This window comes from Ranitomeya imitator, chromosome 4 (genome assembly GCF_032444005.1).
Source record: "Ranitomeya imitator isolate aRanImi1 chromosome 4, aRanImi1.pri, whole genome shotgun sequence".
In the NCBI taxonomy this organism is placed as follows: Eukaryota; Metazoa; Chordata; class Amphibia; order Anura; family Dendrobatidae; genus Ranitomeya; species Ranitomeya imitator.
The window spans coordinates 449,621,154-449,638,755 of NC_091285.1; the positions used below are offsets into that span (position 1 = coordinate 449,621,154).

General features: G+C 46.0%; 1 protein-coding gene across 1 annotated transcript in view; it reads left to right on the forward strand.

Moving 5' to 3' along the window:
* The first annotated feature begins 301 nt into the window (after positions 1-301).
* The window catches only part of PCLAF (PCNA clamp associated factor), a 32,228-nt gene continuing 14,927 nt past the window's right edge, over positions 302-17,602 (forward strand). Inside the window, exons 1-3 of the mRNA XM_069765732.1 lie at positions 302-435; positions 766-849; positions 3,985-4,162. Of these exons, the coding sequence (XP_069621833.1) occupies positions 381-435; positions 766-849; positions 3,985-4,162 (317 nt within the window). The 5' untranslated portion in view covers positions 302-380. The remainder of the gene's footprint in view (positions 436-765; positions 850-3,984; positions 4,163-17,602) is intronic.

A 17,602-nucleotide genomic window follows, 5' to 3' on the forward strand; every position in this document is an offset into this window, starting at 1 on the left:
TGCGGGCCCTGGATTTCAGCGTCTCAGAGTTTTTCTATACCGTGTCATTGCCTTCATGGCTGGTATAATGACGTGTCTCGCACCATGAAGTAAACTGAGCGCGGGATGGCGCCTGCCTGCCACTCACACAACTGAGCGGGAAACTCCACAGCAGCCCACACCTCCCGTCACATACGTCACTCCACACGGCGGGAACAGAGCGAGGCAGGATGACTGACAGCTTATTCTCTGACCTCATTGGCTGGTTACTAAAGAGTGGGCGGGGCGGGAAGAAATGTGTGCAATAGAATTACGGGGGCGGGTCTGTTCTGTGAGCGCCAAAGTCCCAGCTTTAAAGTGCGCCATAATCTTGTGTCCCTGAGAGCGCGGGCGGCTGCAGGATGGTGCGTACTAAGGCTGATAGCGCAGGGGCCTCCACCGGCAGCTACAGGAAAGGTGAGCGGCTAGCCATGGGGGGGGACGGTGCTGGGGACGCTGCTGTCCGTGGTTACACCGGTATCCGGTACTGCCCTGGTTTCCTACACGTAGCACAAGCCTCTCTGTAGTTCCCCACAGCATGCTGTCTACTGCCCCCGAATAGGCGCGTTATGGCGGCGTTCTAGTCTGTAACTGGCCGACCAGTGTAATGTAATGGTTTACGTGTTTTGGCGCCGCCAGACTGTCCGAGCTCTTGTGCGGCTATTCCCGCTGGTGCCGCCTCGCCGCTGTGCTCGGTGTGAGGATGTCCTGTCAGCACACCGGTCACCTGTGCCATCTTTATTTCAGCTGTTGCTGCCCGAGCTCCGAGGAAATCATTTGGCGCCACAGCGAGTTCCTCCAGTAACGTCACGTCCCCTACCGGCAAGAAATGTAAGTTCCTCATGGCCCAGTGTCCCTCTAGTACTAATTCTGGGCTGTCACTGCCCTTACACTTAAAGGGAACCTGTCACCCCCAAAATCTAAGGTGAGCTAAGCCCACCGACATCAGGGGCTTATCTGCAGCATTCTGTAATGCTGTAGATAAGCCCCCGATGTAGCCTGAAAGATGAGAAAAAGAGTAGGTTATACTCACATGGGCGTCCAGTCCGGTGCCTCCCATCGTCTTTCGATGACGTCCTCTTGTCTTCCTGCTGTGGCTCTGGCGCAAGTGTACACTGTCTGCCCTGTTGAGGCCCGGGAAATGTCAGACGTCCGACACCTGTGCACTGCAGTACTTTGCTCTGCCCTCAACAGGGCAGACCAAGTACGCCTGCAGAGGAGCCGCAGCAGGAAGACAAGAGGAGGACGTCAATGTAAGAAGATGGGAGGCCCCGGACCGAGACGCTGACCGTATCGGGACCGCCCCTGGGTGAGTATAATCTAACCTCTTTTTCTTATCTTTCAGGTTACATCAGGGGCTTATCTACAGCATTACAGAATGCTGTAGATAAGCCCCTGATGCCGGTGGGCTTAGCTCACCTTTGTTTTGTTTCTGGGGGTGACACGTTCCCTTTAATACAAAATGTCTCTGGTTTCACAGAGCTGCGGATGGCTGCGTACTTCCTCTGTGAAGCCCTGCCCACTGCTGCACCTCTTCATTTAGCTCCGCCTACAGCTGCATGCAGCGTGCGTACCCTATCTTTAACATTGGGTACACAGGCCATGCTGATGTATGCGGATGCTGCCGTATGCGTCGTTTTGACGGTGCGATGACCGCACGAAATTGCGGAGGCATCTGGATACATCGGCATGTCATAAGTCCTGCCCACTTCTGCACTTTTTCCGTTTAGGTCCACCTACTTCTGCATGTGTCCTGCGTGCCTATCTTTAACATTGGGTACGTAGGACATACAATGCGTTGTTTTGGCGCGCCTGCTGACCGCACGGGAATGCAACTTGTTGCGTTTTGTGCGGGTGTCAAAGACTCATCCGCATGTCCTGCTTACCCAATGTTAAAGATAAGTACGCAGGACACATGCAGAAGTAGATGGACCTAAACGGAAGAAGTGCAGAAGTGGGCTGGGCCCTAACAGAAGTATGCAGCCGTTCGCAAAGCCCTTGTACGCAAGTGTGAATGTAGGGTAAATGTAGAAGTACAGTATGACTTGTTTCCCTTTCCCACAAACACCATTATTTTTTATTTTTATTTTTTCTTCTTGCACCATTTCTCTCTTGTAGTCTTTAAAAGGAACCTGTCACCCCCCAAAATGGAAGGTGAGCTAAGCCGACCAGCATCAGGGGCTTATCTACAGCATTCTGGAATGCTGTAGATAAGCCCCCGATGTATCCTGAAAGATGAGCAGAAGAGGTTAGATTATACTCACCCAGGGGCGGTTCGGTTCAGGTCCAATGGGCGTTGCAGTCCGGGGTCCCATCTTCTTACGATGACGTCCTCTTGTATTCACGCTCCAGCACAGGCGTACTTTGTCTGCCCTGCTGAGGGCAGAGCGAAGTACTGCAGTGCGCAGGGAACCTGCCACCCCCTCAGGCGTTTTGTAACTAAAAGAGCCTCCTTGTGCAGCACAAATGCTGCATTACGAAAAAACACAAGAAATAGACCATATAAGGGGATCACCCAAGGCAATGGATTGAATATAAAAAATGCAAATTTTATTAGTATAACACCATTGGAAACAGAAGAAACCACATGGAGCACACAATTAAAAACATTTAAAATTAGTCACACGTGACCTAGAAACATTAACAAATGGCCCATAATGGAGCCCTCCCCCTTGATACGATCACTCCCCAGACACAATACAATGGCTAATTTTGATAAGCACAGTATGAGATGTCTGCATGAACAGCACTTGTAGGCTGACATCTCATACTGTGCTTATTGAAATTAGCCATTGTATTGTGTCTGGGGAGTGATCGTATCAAGGGGGAGGGCTCCATTATGGGCCGTTTGTTAATGTTTCTTGGTCACATGTGTGACCACAATTAAAAACATTTAAAATTGTGCTCCATGTGGTTTCTTCCGTGTCCATTGGTGTTATACTAATAAAATTTGCATTTTTTATATTCAATCCATTGCCTTGAGTGATCCCCTTATATGGTTTATTTCTTGTGGTGTTTTTTTCATGGTTCAGTATAGCATAGACCATGTTGGATCCCCCGTTCTTTCTGTGGTGTCCCCGCTCCATTTACTACAAATGCTGCATTCTGACAAGGTCGCTTTTAGTTGCTCCCTGCACACGCTGAAATACATGCTTACAAAATGTGCCCCCTCATACTGTGAAATCGTCCTGGGGGCGGGTCTTAACCCCCCGAATCAGACGCAACACAGCCGTCACTTCCGGCTGACGGGCCCAGGCCCAGAGTGATGTCTGTGCTGCGTCTGAATAGGGGGGAAAGACCTTCCCCCGGGACAATTTCACAGTATGAGGGGGCACATTTTATAAGCGTTTATTTCAGTGTGTGCAGGGAGCAACTTAAAGAGCCACCTTGTGAGAATGCAGCATTGGTGCTGCACAAGGTGGCTCTTTTAGTTACAAACGCCTGGGGGGGGGGGTGGGGGTGACAGGTTCCCTTTAAGTGATCTACAGGTTGCCATGGGGAGCTGCTCTAATGTTAAAGGGACACTGTCACCTGAATTTGGAGGGAACAATCTTCAGCCGTGGAGGCGGGGTTTTTGGGTGTTTGATTCACCCTTTCCTTACCCGCTGGCTGCAATATTGGATTGAAGTTCATTCTCTGTCCTCCGTAGTACATGCCTGCACAAGGCAAGATTGCCTTGCGCAGGCGTGTACTATGGAGGACAGAGAATGAACTTCAATCCAATATTGCATGCAGCCAGCGGGTAAGGAAAGGGTGAATCAAACACCCAAAAACCCCGTCTCCATGGTGAAGATTGTTCCCTCCAATTTCAGGTGACAGTGTCCCTTTAAGCATCTTATTGGGTTGCTGTGTATAGAATCTCTGGTTTGTATAGATCTTCCCTAATATTAGACTCTTAACAGTTGCATAGTAACTATCTTGATATACACTTACACTCTCTCTTTCTGATCTTGGCCATATGCAAAGCTGAAAGCAAATATGCAGGGGGAAATCCTGTATGTGTTAGACCAACACCAAAATGGCAGAAAGGCATTGGTGACTTCTTTGGCGGACCATCTATAATCCACTCTGAAAAAGAAAACCGTCAACCATCAGAGGATGAAGAGGAAGCTGGCGGCAGTGGAGTTAAAAAAGCACCTAGGAAGTAAGTGGGAATCTTCTGTATACAAGATGATTTTTATTTTCTTTTGTGCTACTGTTAGCTGACTGTCCCCTTTTACATAGATAAAACTAGAAAAAAATAACTAAACACATCTGGACAGTCTCAGACTTTTAACTTAGATGGTAGATTTAGTACATGTAAACTACCTAGTAAAACTTTAAAATTTACCTTCCAGGTTAATCAACAGACCAAACAGTCGGCAAACTGATTAATGCGCTTGTATAAGTGGGCTGAATCATGGCCATAAACTACCACTGATAAGCTGACCTGCCATGGCCAAAGAAATGCTATAGAAAATAAGATGTACAATAACAAACTGTATTGTGGTACCGTGTTAGCCAGAAAAATCGATATGAATATTTTTCTGCCCAATGATGACAGAAGTATTCTAGGAGTGATACCTTTTATTGGATAACCAGAAAATAATGTTTGCAAGCTTTCAGAGCAGAGGCTCCTTCTTCAGGCAAGATTACAAATAGATTAATAAAGGTACCGTTACACTAAACGATTTACCAACGATCACGACCAGCGATACGACCTGGCCGTGATCGTTGGTAAGTCGTTGTGTGGTCGCTGGGGAGCTGTCACAGACAGCTCTCTCCAGCAACCAACGATCAGGGAAACCACTTCGGCATCGTTAAAACTGTCTTCAACGATGCCGAAGTCCCCGGGTAACCAGGGTAAACATCGGGTTACTAAGCGCAGGGCCGTGCTTAGTAACCCAATATTTACCCTGGTTACCGTTGTCAAAGTAAAAAAAAAACACTACATACTCACATTCCGATGTCTGTCACGTCCCCCGGCGTCAGCTTCCCTGCACTGTGTAAGCGCCGGCCGTAAAGCAGAGCGGTGACGTCACCGCTGTGCTCTGCTTTACGGCCGGCCGGTGCTGACACAGTGCAGGGGAGCTGACGCCGGGGGACGTGACAGACATCGGAATGTGAGTATGTAGTGTTTTTGTTTTTTTTTTCTTTGACAACGGTAATCAGGGTATATATCGGGTTATTAAGCGCAGCCCTGCACTTAGTAACCCGATGTTTACCCTGGTTACAGGTGAACACATCGCTAGATCGGCGTCACACACGCCGATCTAGCGATGACATCAGCGACCAAAAAAGGTCCTGATCATTCCCCACGACCAACGATCTCCCAGCAGGGGCCTGATCGTTGGTCGCTGTCACACATAAAGATATCGTTAGCGGGATCGTTGCTACTTCACAAAAAGCGTGACGTTGCAACGATATCCTTAACGATATTGTGTGAAGGTACCATAAAGGTACCGTCACACTAAGCGACGCTGCAGCGATACCGACAACGATCCGGATCGCTGCAGCGTCGCTGGAGAGCTGTCACACAGACAGCTCTCCAGCGACCAACGATCCCGAGGTCCCCGGTAACCAGGGTAAACATCGGGTTACTAAGCGCAGGGCCGCGCTTAGTAACCCGATGTTTACCCTGGTTACCATCGTTAAAGTAAAAAAAAAACAAACGCTACATACTTACCTACCGCTGTCTGTCCTCGGCGCTCTGCTTCTCTGGTCTGGCTGTGAGCGCCGGGCAGCCGGAAAGCAGAGCGGTGACGTCACCGCTCTGCTTTCCGGCCGCTGTGCTCACAGCCAGGCCAGAGAAGCCCAGCGCCGGGGACAGACAGTGGTAGGTAAGTATGTAGCGGTTGTTTTTTTTTACTTTAACGATGGTAACCAGGGTAAACATCGGGTTACTAAGTGCAGGGCTGCGCTTAATAACCCGATGTTTACCCTGGTTACCAGCGAAGACATCGCTGAATCGGTGTCACACACACCGATTCAGCGATGTCTGCGGGGAGTCCAGCGACGAAACAAAGTTCTGGACTTTCTTCCCCGACCAGCGACAGCACAGCAGGGGCCTGATCGCTGCTGCCTGTCACACTGGACGATATCGCTAGCCAGGACGCTGCAACGTCACGGATCGCTAGCGATATCGTCTAGTGTGACGGTACCTTAAGAAAAGCAGAATATTTAAAGAATAGTACAGCTGGACATTTGTTAGGGGGTGTGAAGTGATGAGTCCATACATAAGCCAATATAATCAAATTAGGCATTTTCTTACATAGGCAGTGGGAACAAACTAATGAATGTTTAATTTTTTGACACTAGGACTCAATTTAACACAATTCCAGTAAGAATCTGGAATTGCTTTACTGAGGAGGTGGTGATGGTGAACTCAGTCGAGGGGTTCAAGAGAGGCCTGATGTCTTCCTGGAGCAGAACAATATTGTATCATACAATTATTAGGTTCTGTAGAAGGACATAGATCTGGGGATTTATTATGATGGAATATAGGCTGAACTGGATGGACCAATGTCTTTTTTCGGCCTTACTGTTACTATGTTACCTCTCTTTGAGTCACTACATGGATACTATTCACACCTCCACCTGACTTACTCCAGATAACTAAGAACATTGTTCCCATTGCCTCTCCATTTGTAAGAAAATGCCTAATTTGATTATCTTGGCTTATGTATGGACTCCTCACACTTCCCACCCCCTAACAAATGTCCTGCTGTACTATTCTTTGAATATTGTGCTTTTCTTAATCTATTTGTAATCTTGCCTGAAGAAGGAGCCTCTGCTCTGAAAGCTTGTAAACATATTTTCTGGTTAGCCAATAAAGGTATCACTCCTAGAATACTCCTGTCATCATTGGGCAGAAAAGTATTCATATAGAAAATAGGGAAAGTTGGTGGTGTACACGTTTTTGTCCAATGAGATCTGACAAGAATAACCAATACCAAAGAAATATGAATAAATTGTTCTGCGGGTGTAGACTCTTAGGTAATGTGCACACGATGCAGATTTAGTGCAGAACTGCAGCAGATTTAGGCTATGTGCACACGTTCAAAATTTATTGCAGAAATTTCCTGAGAGAATCCTGAGATTTTCTGCAAGAAATCTGCATGCGTTTTTTGGTGTGGATTTTTTGGGACATTTCCCAATGCATTATATAGTGGGAAATCTGCGAAAAATCCGCAAAATTAACGAACATGCTGCGTTTTTTTACCGTGATGCATTTTTTTTTTTTTTTTTTTATCGGGAAGACGCTAAACCACGAAAAATCAGCAACGTGTGCACACAGCCTCAGAGTACAATGTAAATCAATGTGAAGAAAAAAAAGCTGTGCACATGGTGCAGAAAAATCTGCGCAGAAACGCTGCAGGTTTCAAAGAAGTGCATGTCACTACTTTTGTGCAGTTCTGCAGCGTTTCTGCGCCCCCTCCATTATAGAAATCCACAGTGGTAAAAACTACACAAAAAACGCACCTGCGGATTCTGCCAGGAGATGCAGATTTAGAGCAGAAAATTCTGCACCACATTTCCTACGTGTGCACATAGCCTTAATTTTTCTTGACAGAACATGTCCTGTTTACACAGGATGTTGTGCATCAAAGATCTTAGACTTTTATTGAAAACTAAAATAACAATTTCACCTGACAAATGTTTGGTTATTAGCAGCCTGTTAATACTGGCCTATTAAGAACGGTGTTCCTGGGAATGGTAACGTTCGCTTGTGCACCCTGTTTTCACCACCGATCAGTTGGCTTACATGATTCTCTGTAAGTGCACCAAATAATGGCCGATCACCGCTGGGTGTCAGCTGATTATTACAGCTGACATCCGGCAAAAAAGGGCAAAAAAAACACTTTATCATACCACTGAACAAAAATGGAATAACACACGATCAAAAAGACGGATATAAATAAACAAACATGGTACCGCTGAAAACGTAATCTTGTCCCGCAAAAAAAACAAGCCACCATACAGCATCAGCAAAAAAATAAAGTTATAGTCCTCAGAATAAAGCGATGTAAAAATAATAATTTCCAGTTCACCACCTGACCGCACCATTGGAGGATGTTCTTCTTACCCTCAGTGGGACAGGAACAATAAGCGGTTAAAAGGACCCTCCCCACTCCACCCACCAGTGTTTTTCCTGTCCCACTGCAGATAGGAACGGCAAGCTTTCCTCCGACGGTGCTGTGCAGATGGTGGGGATCGGGGGGCCCAGCCTTTCCCCGCAAGACATCAGTGGCTGATACCTGCTATGGGGGGGCCCCTCAGCCTCCCCAGTATAGCACTGCTCCTGGGGTCAGATCGTCTCCTCCGCTCGGCGGGCTCTCGGTCCGGGCGCCTGTCTGCCGGGGGGTGAGTGCGGCAGCCGCTTACATCATGCGGCCGGATCCAGCATGCGGCCGCAGCTGTCGCCAGAGACCGCTTGCAAGCGGCCACTTCCGGGGCCAGCGAGGGAGAATGGCGCCGGCCTCAGGTGAGGCATTACAGTGCGGTCAACCACAGCGGCGGTAAGGAGGGCATGATCAACCAGGTAATAAATCCTATATAAACATCCTAAGGGGGTCTTTCTGCCGCCGGCCATCCTGACAGGGAGCACTCTGCTATACAGCTAGCACTGTCCTCACTATGGAGGGAACAGCCAGACCTGAGGGGACTGACCAGCTTCAGGGGCACGTGAGTGGGCTATATTAAGCCATACCACAATGCTCACCCCTCCCCCCTACTTCCCTATCTACGAAGTATACCTATGTTTTCCTATCGCCACGACCGCACCCTACGAGAGGGGATCCGCCCACCATCTAGGACAGGAACCTACAGGATTTAAAGGGGCGGTCTCCCTCACCACTCCAATTTGGGTTTTTGTCCTAGGTGGGAACAGACAGGTGCTAAAGCAAGAAGTCGTCTTACCCAGGTCCTCAGCCTCTGCGCGGTGACTGTGGGAACGGCAGAGAAGGGGTCGCTGGAAGCAGGGGGGAGGAAGGGGGGTCCTGCTTGCAGACCCCTCCTAGTCTGGCCAGGTGGGATCGTGGTTCCAGGGGTCGGGCAGTGCCGCCCTGGATCGCGGGAGCACGGCGCCGGCTCGGCGTTTTATCAGCGTTGGTGACCCGGAAGTGGATGGGATCACTTCCGGAGGGAGCCGGGGAGGAGGTGCGGCTGGAAGTTTTAAGTAGCGGAGGCTGCGGCGGGAGAGTGTGGCAACATGTCCTCAGTAGGGGACGCAGAGCACCTTCAGGTGGAGGTGCCTGAACAGCGCAAGAAAAGTGAGAGCAGACGCTCAAGAAGCGGCATTGTAGTATGGGGGCAACAGCGCCCCAGCGTCACGTGTGGATTCACCTCCTCCGAGACCGGTATTATGGAGCTCAGCCTTTGGTGAGTGTATAAGAAATACCTAGTAGCTGATGTGGTCCTTTTTTGTGCTTTGTTTTAGGTCAAAAAGACAACTAAAACTAAGCATAAGCAGTGTGCATTATGCACAATACCTTTGCCTGATGGCTATGCTAAAAAGCTTTGCCAGGCTTGTATATGTCGGACCTTAGAGGAAGAGGCTCCTCTTCGTGCATCAGACCTCAGGGCGGTCATCAGGGAAGAAATTAATTATATCCTTAAAGGCAGTCGGCATGAGAAATCAATTGAGGTGTCGCCAGGAACTAGCCCATCCTTACAGGAGGCCGAATGTTCATCCAAGGTAGATGGCGATGAGGAACCTGAAGAGGGAAGGCCATGCTTTTCGGTGGACAGTATGGATATGTTGGTTAAGAAATTTCGCATAACCATGGGGGTTGCAGAGAACAAGGAGCCGAGGTCAACCCAGGATATAATGTTTGCGGGGTTGTGTCAGAAGAATCGTAGGTCATTTCCGGTAGTGGACACGGTTAAAGACCTTATTAAACGCGAGTGGGATAAGCAGGATAAAGGTTTTTTGCCATCATCGGTGAAAAGATATCCCTTTGATAAGGGTCTAGCAGAGTGGGTGAAGGTTCCTAAGGTGGACGCTGCTGTGGCTTCCACGTCTAAATCACTTCCCCTGATGAGGGCTTGCTGCCTCACCCCTTCATTTGTCTCTTGTCCTCTTCAGGCATCGCTATTCATGCCACACTTTTGCTGACTATTGGTGCCACAGGTATACCGCTGGGACGTTATACTATGGTCTCACTGTGTGCCCATATTGAAAATCTAGGGATAGCATATTTTGCCTGTTTTCTTGCACTTTTGTGGGATATTTGCCACACACCTGGTTGTGGCTTGGAGTATTCTGAGTCCTATCAGGGTCATGAGGGACATATTTGTTTATGACATTGTCACCGCCATATATGAGCATACTTATCCTGACATATGACCACATTATTACATAGGAGAAAATTACTATAATTATTTGCCATTTGGTATGCTGGGTTTGGCTCACTTTATTTTCTGAGTATATGTTATATTATGTTCCTGTATTTTTTCTGTGATCTGATAGAATATCCTGTGGACAAGAGACATTGTGTATGTATATATATTTATATTTTGTATTTATGTAGTAACATTCCTTCTATATGTTAGACCTATCTATGCCACATATGGTTAGGGGTGACGGTATATGGTCCTGTATCCAGACCTTTTTAATTGGTTTTATCTTGTACATGTCCTGTTTTGAGGTGTAATTAAAATTAAAATTGTTTGATATGTTTATATAATTTATGGTTGTGCATACCGTTATTGGCCTAGTCTGTTTTCTTTTTTGTTTCCACGTCTAAATCAGGCACCCTGCCACTAGAGGATGTAGGCCTTCTAAAGGATCCGTCTGATAGAAAAGCAGATATGTTCCTAAAGGTTTGGGAATCTTCGCCTGGAGCATTTAAGCCGGCAATTACAAGCACCTGCACTGCCAGATCTGTTATGGTCTGGGTAACTCAACTGGAGGAACAGCTTAAAGCTAAGGTACCTAGAGACAGATTGTTGGACTCCCTGTCTCAGGCCGGCGTCACACTTGCGAGTTTTACGGACGTAAGAGCGCAGAAACTACGTCCGTAAAACTCGCAAAAATACGGCACAATTACTCTCTATGCCCCTGCTCCTATCTGCCGTATTAAACTGATCAGTATTATACGGCTTTCTACGGCTGTAGAAAATCGCAGCATGCTGCGTTTGTCACCGTATTGCGCAAATAAAACGCCAATGAAAGTCTATGGAAGCCCCAAAAATACGGATTACACACGGACCAGCAGTGTGACTTGCGAGGAATACGCAGCGGTGTTAGAGAGAAAAGCTGGCAATTCAGTGCGGTGTACAGTAAAATCACACTGACAGCTGACATTAGAATAGGTAGAATAAATATGTACACATATATATATATATATATATATATATATATATATATATATATATATATATCATATATATATATATCATATATATATATATATCATATATATATATATATATATATATATATATATATATATATATATATATATATATATATATCATATATGTGTATATATTCTTACTTCATACAGCCGCGATATAGCAAAAAGCCGGTAATTCAATTACCGGCTTTTTCTTTCTCCTTCCTAAAACCCGACATGATTTGAGACATGGTTTACATACAGTAAACCATGTCTTCTCTCCCTTTTTTTTTTTGCAGATTCCACACTACTAATGTCAGTAGTGTGTATCTGCAAAATTTGGCCGTTCTAGCTCTTAAAATAAAGGGTTAAATGGCTGAAAAAATTGGCGTGGGCTCCCGCGCAATTTTCTCCGCCAGAGTAGTAAAGCCAGTGACTGAGGGCAGATATTAATAGCCTGGAGAGGGTCCACGGTTATTGGCCCCCCCCCCCCCCTGGCTAAAAACATCTGCCCCCAGCCCCCCCAGAAAAGGCACATCTGGAAGATGCGCCTATTCTGGCACTTGGCCACTCTTCCCATTCCCGTGTAGCGGTGGGATATGGGGTAATGAAGGGTTAATGCCACCTTGCTATTGTAAGGTGACATTAAGCCAGATTAATAATGGAGAGGCGTCAATTATGACACCTATCCATTATTAATCCAATTGTAGTAAAGGGTTAAATAAAACACAAACACATTTAAAATTATTTTAATGAAATAAAAACAAAGGTTGTTGGAGTATTTTATTCTAACAACCTTTGTTTTTATTTCATTAAAATAATTTTAAATGTGTTTGTGTTTTATTTAACCCTTTACTACAATTGGATTAATAATGGATAGGTGTCATAATTGACGCCTCTCCATTATTAATCTGGCTTAATGTCACCTTACAATAGCAAGGTGGCATTAACCCTTCATTACCCCATATCCCACCGCTACACGGGAATGGGAAGAGTGGCCAAGTGCCAGAATAGGCGCATCTTCCAGATGTGCCTTTTCTGGGGTGGCTGGGGGCAGATGTTTTTAGCCAGGGGGGGGGCCAATAACCGTGGACCCTCTCCAGGCTATTAATATCTGCCCTCAGTCACTGGCTTTACTACTCTGGCGGAGAAAATTGCGCGGGAGCCCACGCCAATTTTTTCCGCCATTTAACCCTTTATTTTAAGAGCTAGAACGGCCAAATTTTGCAGATACACACTACTGACATTAGTAGTGTGGAATCTGCAAAAAAAAAAGGGAGAGAAGACATGGTTTACTGTATGTAAACCATGTCTCAAATCATGTCGGGTTTTAGGAAGGAGAAAGAAAAAGCCGGTAATTGAATTACCGGCTTTCAAGCTGTATAGCGCTGGAAAAATATTAATATATACATATATGTGTCTACTTTTTCTTTTTGGGACACATGGATCACTTCTATAGCGGTATGTTGGTTTTGCAAGCCTGCGAGAAAACCACGCAGTACGGATGCCATACGGATTACATACGGAGGATGCCATGCGCAAAAAACGCTGATGCACCCTGCCTACGGAGGAGCTACGGACCACTATTTTCGGGACTTTTCAGCGTATTACGGCCGTAATATACGGACCGTATTGTTTTATGCTGTGTGTGACGCCGGCCTCAGTTTCGTGAAGGTGTGGCGTATTTAGCAGATGCATCTGTACTCGCTGAAACTCGCAGCTAGATTAGCGGGACTCTCGAATGCTGCCCGGCGAGCACTATGGCTTAAGACCTGGAAAGGGGACGCCCAGGCTAGAGCTAAATTGTAAATGATTCCATGCAGGGGTGAGTACTTATTTGGCCCTGTGTTGGATGACATCCTCGCAAAAGCAGAGGATAGGAAGAAGGGATTTCCTAGAGTGTTCAATCCCACTTTTAGGAATACCTTCAGGAGACGCATGCCCTACCGAAGACCCTATTCAAACCGGGATTGGGAGCAGTCAGAGCCAAGGAAGAAAGGTTCAGACTTCAATACATCTTCAAGACGTAGACGCAATTACCGATTAAAATACCAGTAGGGGTAGACTTAAATATTTCTATAATCAATGGGCCAAAATAACATCTAGCAGCTGGATTTTGGGTATAATTGTGTCGGGATTAAAGCTGGAGTTTCGGGATATTCCCCCTGATTACTATATATTAACTAACCTTAGTTCTTCAAGTCAACAACAGGCCCTGGAAACAGAGATTCAGCTGTTGACAAGGAGGTTATTGAGGTACCGAAAGATCAGGAAAAAGAGGGATTCTATTCCCCTTTATTTTTAATCTCCAAACCTGATGGATCCTTTCGAACCATCATAAATTTACAGAAGCTGAATAAATTTTTGCAATACCATGCCTTTAAAATGGAATCTATTAAATCGGCAACCAAACTTCCTTTTCCCAGGTGTTATGACAATCCTGGATCTAAAGGATGCCTACTACAATCTGCCCATTCACAAAGATCACCAGCGGTTCCTCAGAATGGCGGTGAAATTAAAAGATCAGGTCAGACATTTTCAGTTTAAGGCAATGCCATTTGGATTATCTATGGCACCGAGGGTGTTTAGTAAAATCATCTTGGAAGTAATGGCCTATGTCAGAGAACAAGATACATTAGTTATTCCCTATTTGGATGACTTTCTGGTTGTGGGGAATTCGTTTTTTAAGTGTAAAACCCGCCTAAACTGTAGAATATCATCTCTACAGGATCTTGGTTGGTCAACCTAAAGAAATCGAAGTTAGAGCCATCAATGAGTCAGATCTTCCTCAGTATTCTACTAAATTCAGAGGATCAGCTATGTTTTCTTCCAGAAGAAAAAAAGCAGAGAATTATTAAAAAATCAGAACTGTAAGGGAAGATCCAGATCTAACCCTAAGGGATGCAATGTCCCTTCTGGGGTCATTGACGTCTTGTATACCAGCTGTTCAGTGGGCCCAATTCCACACACGGGTACTGCAATCAGAAATCCTGGATGCAGAAATAAGTCTTCAAGGTCATCTAAATGGAAGACTCAGACTATCAGCAGCCACTCTCTACAGTCTAAAATGGTGGTTAGATGTCAGGCATTTGTCAAAAGGGGTACATTGGGGAATAGTACCAGACAACATGGTCACAACCGATGCCAGCCCAATAGGTTGGGGAGCTCACATGGGAAGTGTTTGGTCTCAAGGGCAATGGTCTCTTCTGGAAACCCAGAGATCCTCAAATTGGATGTAACTTGCAGCAGTCAAACATACCCTGCTCAAATTCCTACCGATACTGCAGAATTCACATGTGAGGGTACAGACTGACAACATGACTAGTAGCATATCTCAACCATCAGGGAGGAACAAGATCAAAGTCTCTGATGTTCACCACTGCAGAAATACTTACCATGGCAGAAACTCACTTCCTTTCCTTATCAGCGATCCACATACAAGGAGAGAACAATGTGGAGGCAGATTACCTCAGCCGTCATTCTCTACGTCAGGGAAAATGGTCTCTAAACCTGCTAATATTCAATCAGATGGTTGATCTTTGGGGACTGCCTGTTATAGATTTGTTTGCTACGAGGGAAAACTGGCAGATCAGGAGGTTTGCATCCCTTCGGGTAGCAGACAAACCTCATATAGTGGGTTCCCTTCAAATTCGTTGGGATTTCCCTCTAGCATATGCCTTTCCCCCAATGTGTCGGATCCCTCTAGTTCTCAGGAAGATCAGGGAAGAGCGAGCGAGAGTAATCCTAAATGCCCCCTTCTGGCCCAAGAGGCCATGGTTCTCTTCTCTCAGGGCAATGTCAGTGACATTAAGTGTCATTTGCCCTCGAGTCCGGAACTTCTTTCTCAAGGTCCATTTCGTCACCCCAATGTGGAGTCTCTGCATCTGACGGAGTGGAATTTGAGCCGGAGTTGTTAGCACGGAAGGGGTTTTCGGACGCCTTAATATCTACCCTTTTAAGTAGTCGGAAAGGTTACGACCAAAATTTACTCCAAGGTTTGGAAGAAGTTCTTTGCCCTTCATCAACATCCCTTAACAGACAAAGTTGCAATTCTGGAGTTCTTGCAGAGAGGCCGGGAATTGGGATTAGCGGTAAATACCCTTTGACTCCAGGTATCAGCCTTGGGGGGCTCTATATAACAGCAATGTGGCAGGAAATAGATGGGTATCCAGATATATAAAAGCTACTGAACGTAGTAACCCGGTCTATATTGCTAGATAGCCGCCATGGGATCTAAACTTGGTTTGGGATGCCTTGACAGAATTCCCCTCCCCTTTGAGCCGTTAGCTTCTGTCTCCATTAAATGCTGACTTTAAAGACAGTCCTTCTGGTAGCATTGACTTCTGCTAGAAGAGTTAGTGATATACAAGCCTTGTCAGTAGACCCTCCCTATCTAATGGTCTTTCAGGATAAGATTGTGTTAAAACCAGATCCAGCATATTTGCCAAAGGTAGCTTCTAAATTCCACAAGTCATGAAATATATTTACTATCCTCTCGTGATAATCCAGTCTCAGTAGAAGAACAAATGTCATATGCTAGACATTAGAAGAGCAGTATTAGAATACCTACAAAAGACAGAGCCATGGAGGCAGAGTAGGACTCTGTTTGTTTCTTTCCAGAATCCAAGGAAGGGGGCGAGTGTAACGAAAGGTTCCATCGCTAGATGGATCAGAGATGCTATGTCTTGCCTATTCTGCCAAAGGACAAATGCCACCAGAAGGCATCAAGGCCCACTCCATTCGAGCCATGGCCTCATCCTGGGCGGAGAAAGCAGATATCTCCATAGACGTAATATGTAAGGCAGCATCTCCTTCCACCTTTTATAAACACTACCGTCTTGATCTATCATCTAAGGCCAATTTAGAATTCCGGCGGTCAGTACTTAGTGCTGTGGTCCCTCCCAGGTGATTAGTCTTTGAAAGTCTCTCGTAGGGTGTTGTCGTGGCGATGGGAAAACCGGTTTTTACTTACCGGTAATAGGATTTTACAGAGTCCATGATGGCACCCACACATTCCCCCCGTAGTTAATCACTGGATTCCTGCACGCTATTGGAAGGTGTGCATTTAGTTTGTCACTCTATAGAGGTGATGGTATATGGTAATGTTTAAGTATATATGATTGTGTACTAACTCAATGGCGGTGTCCCTTATACACTGAAACACAAACTGGAGTGGTGAGGAGGACTACCCCTCTAAATCCTGTAGGTTCCTGTCCTAGATGGTGGGTGGATCCCCTCTCGTAGGGTGCTGTCGTGGACTCTGTAAAATCCTATTACTAGTAAGTAAAAACCGGTATCTCTATCCTAGGCAGAGCCTCCCATGCCTGCACCCGAAAGGAAAAAAATCAAAGAACAGTAGATGCCCGATATGTGCTGCTAAATTTCCAGAAAATTGTTGAAAGCCACTATGCGAATCATGCACATCTAAGATTGTGGGTGATGAACAGACTGCATTATTAACAAGTATGAGGACAATGATTCGTCAGGAGGTTCAGGCATCCATCTCAAGCTTGAATCTTCCCCAGACAAGTCAGTCGGAACCGCAAACCTCACGGAAAAGGCCAAGTCTAGTCCCTCTTCCAAAGGAGAGATTTCTTAAGATTCAGACCAGGAAGAAAGACGGATCATTGGGCAGAGGGAAGAGATGTGTCAGATACAGATGAACTTCTTCATGCAGTTCGTAACACCATGCAGTTACAGGACATGCCAGAGGAGACCTCAATCCAGGATGAAATGTTTGGCGGCTTACATGCCCAAGTCACAAAGGTTTTTCCAGTCAACAACCACATCCGTTCCATGAATCTGGAAGAATGGCAGGAAGCGGAGAAAAGACTAGATGTACCCAGAGACTTCAGACTGTCTGCCTTATAATCCAGAGGACATTAAAGTATGGGATGAAGTTCCCAAGATTGATGTTCCGTTAACAAAGGTGGCGAAGAAGACCTCAATCCCATTTGAAGATCCCTCCGCTTTAAAGGATCCAATGGATCACAAAGCGGATGGACTGCTCAGGAGAACTTGGGAATCCTTGGCAGCAATAATACGGGCCAATATAGCTGCAACATCGGTAGCCCGGTCAATGCATCTATGGATAGATTATTTGGAGGAACATCTCAGAGCGAAGACTTCCAGAGATGTCATTCTCAAATCTCTACCTTTACTTAAACTCACAACAGGGTTTATGGCGGACGCTTCAGCTGAATCCGTGCGTTTCGCCGCCACAAGAGAGTCGTTGTCCAACGCAGCCAGAAGAGCTATCTGGCTAA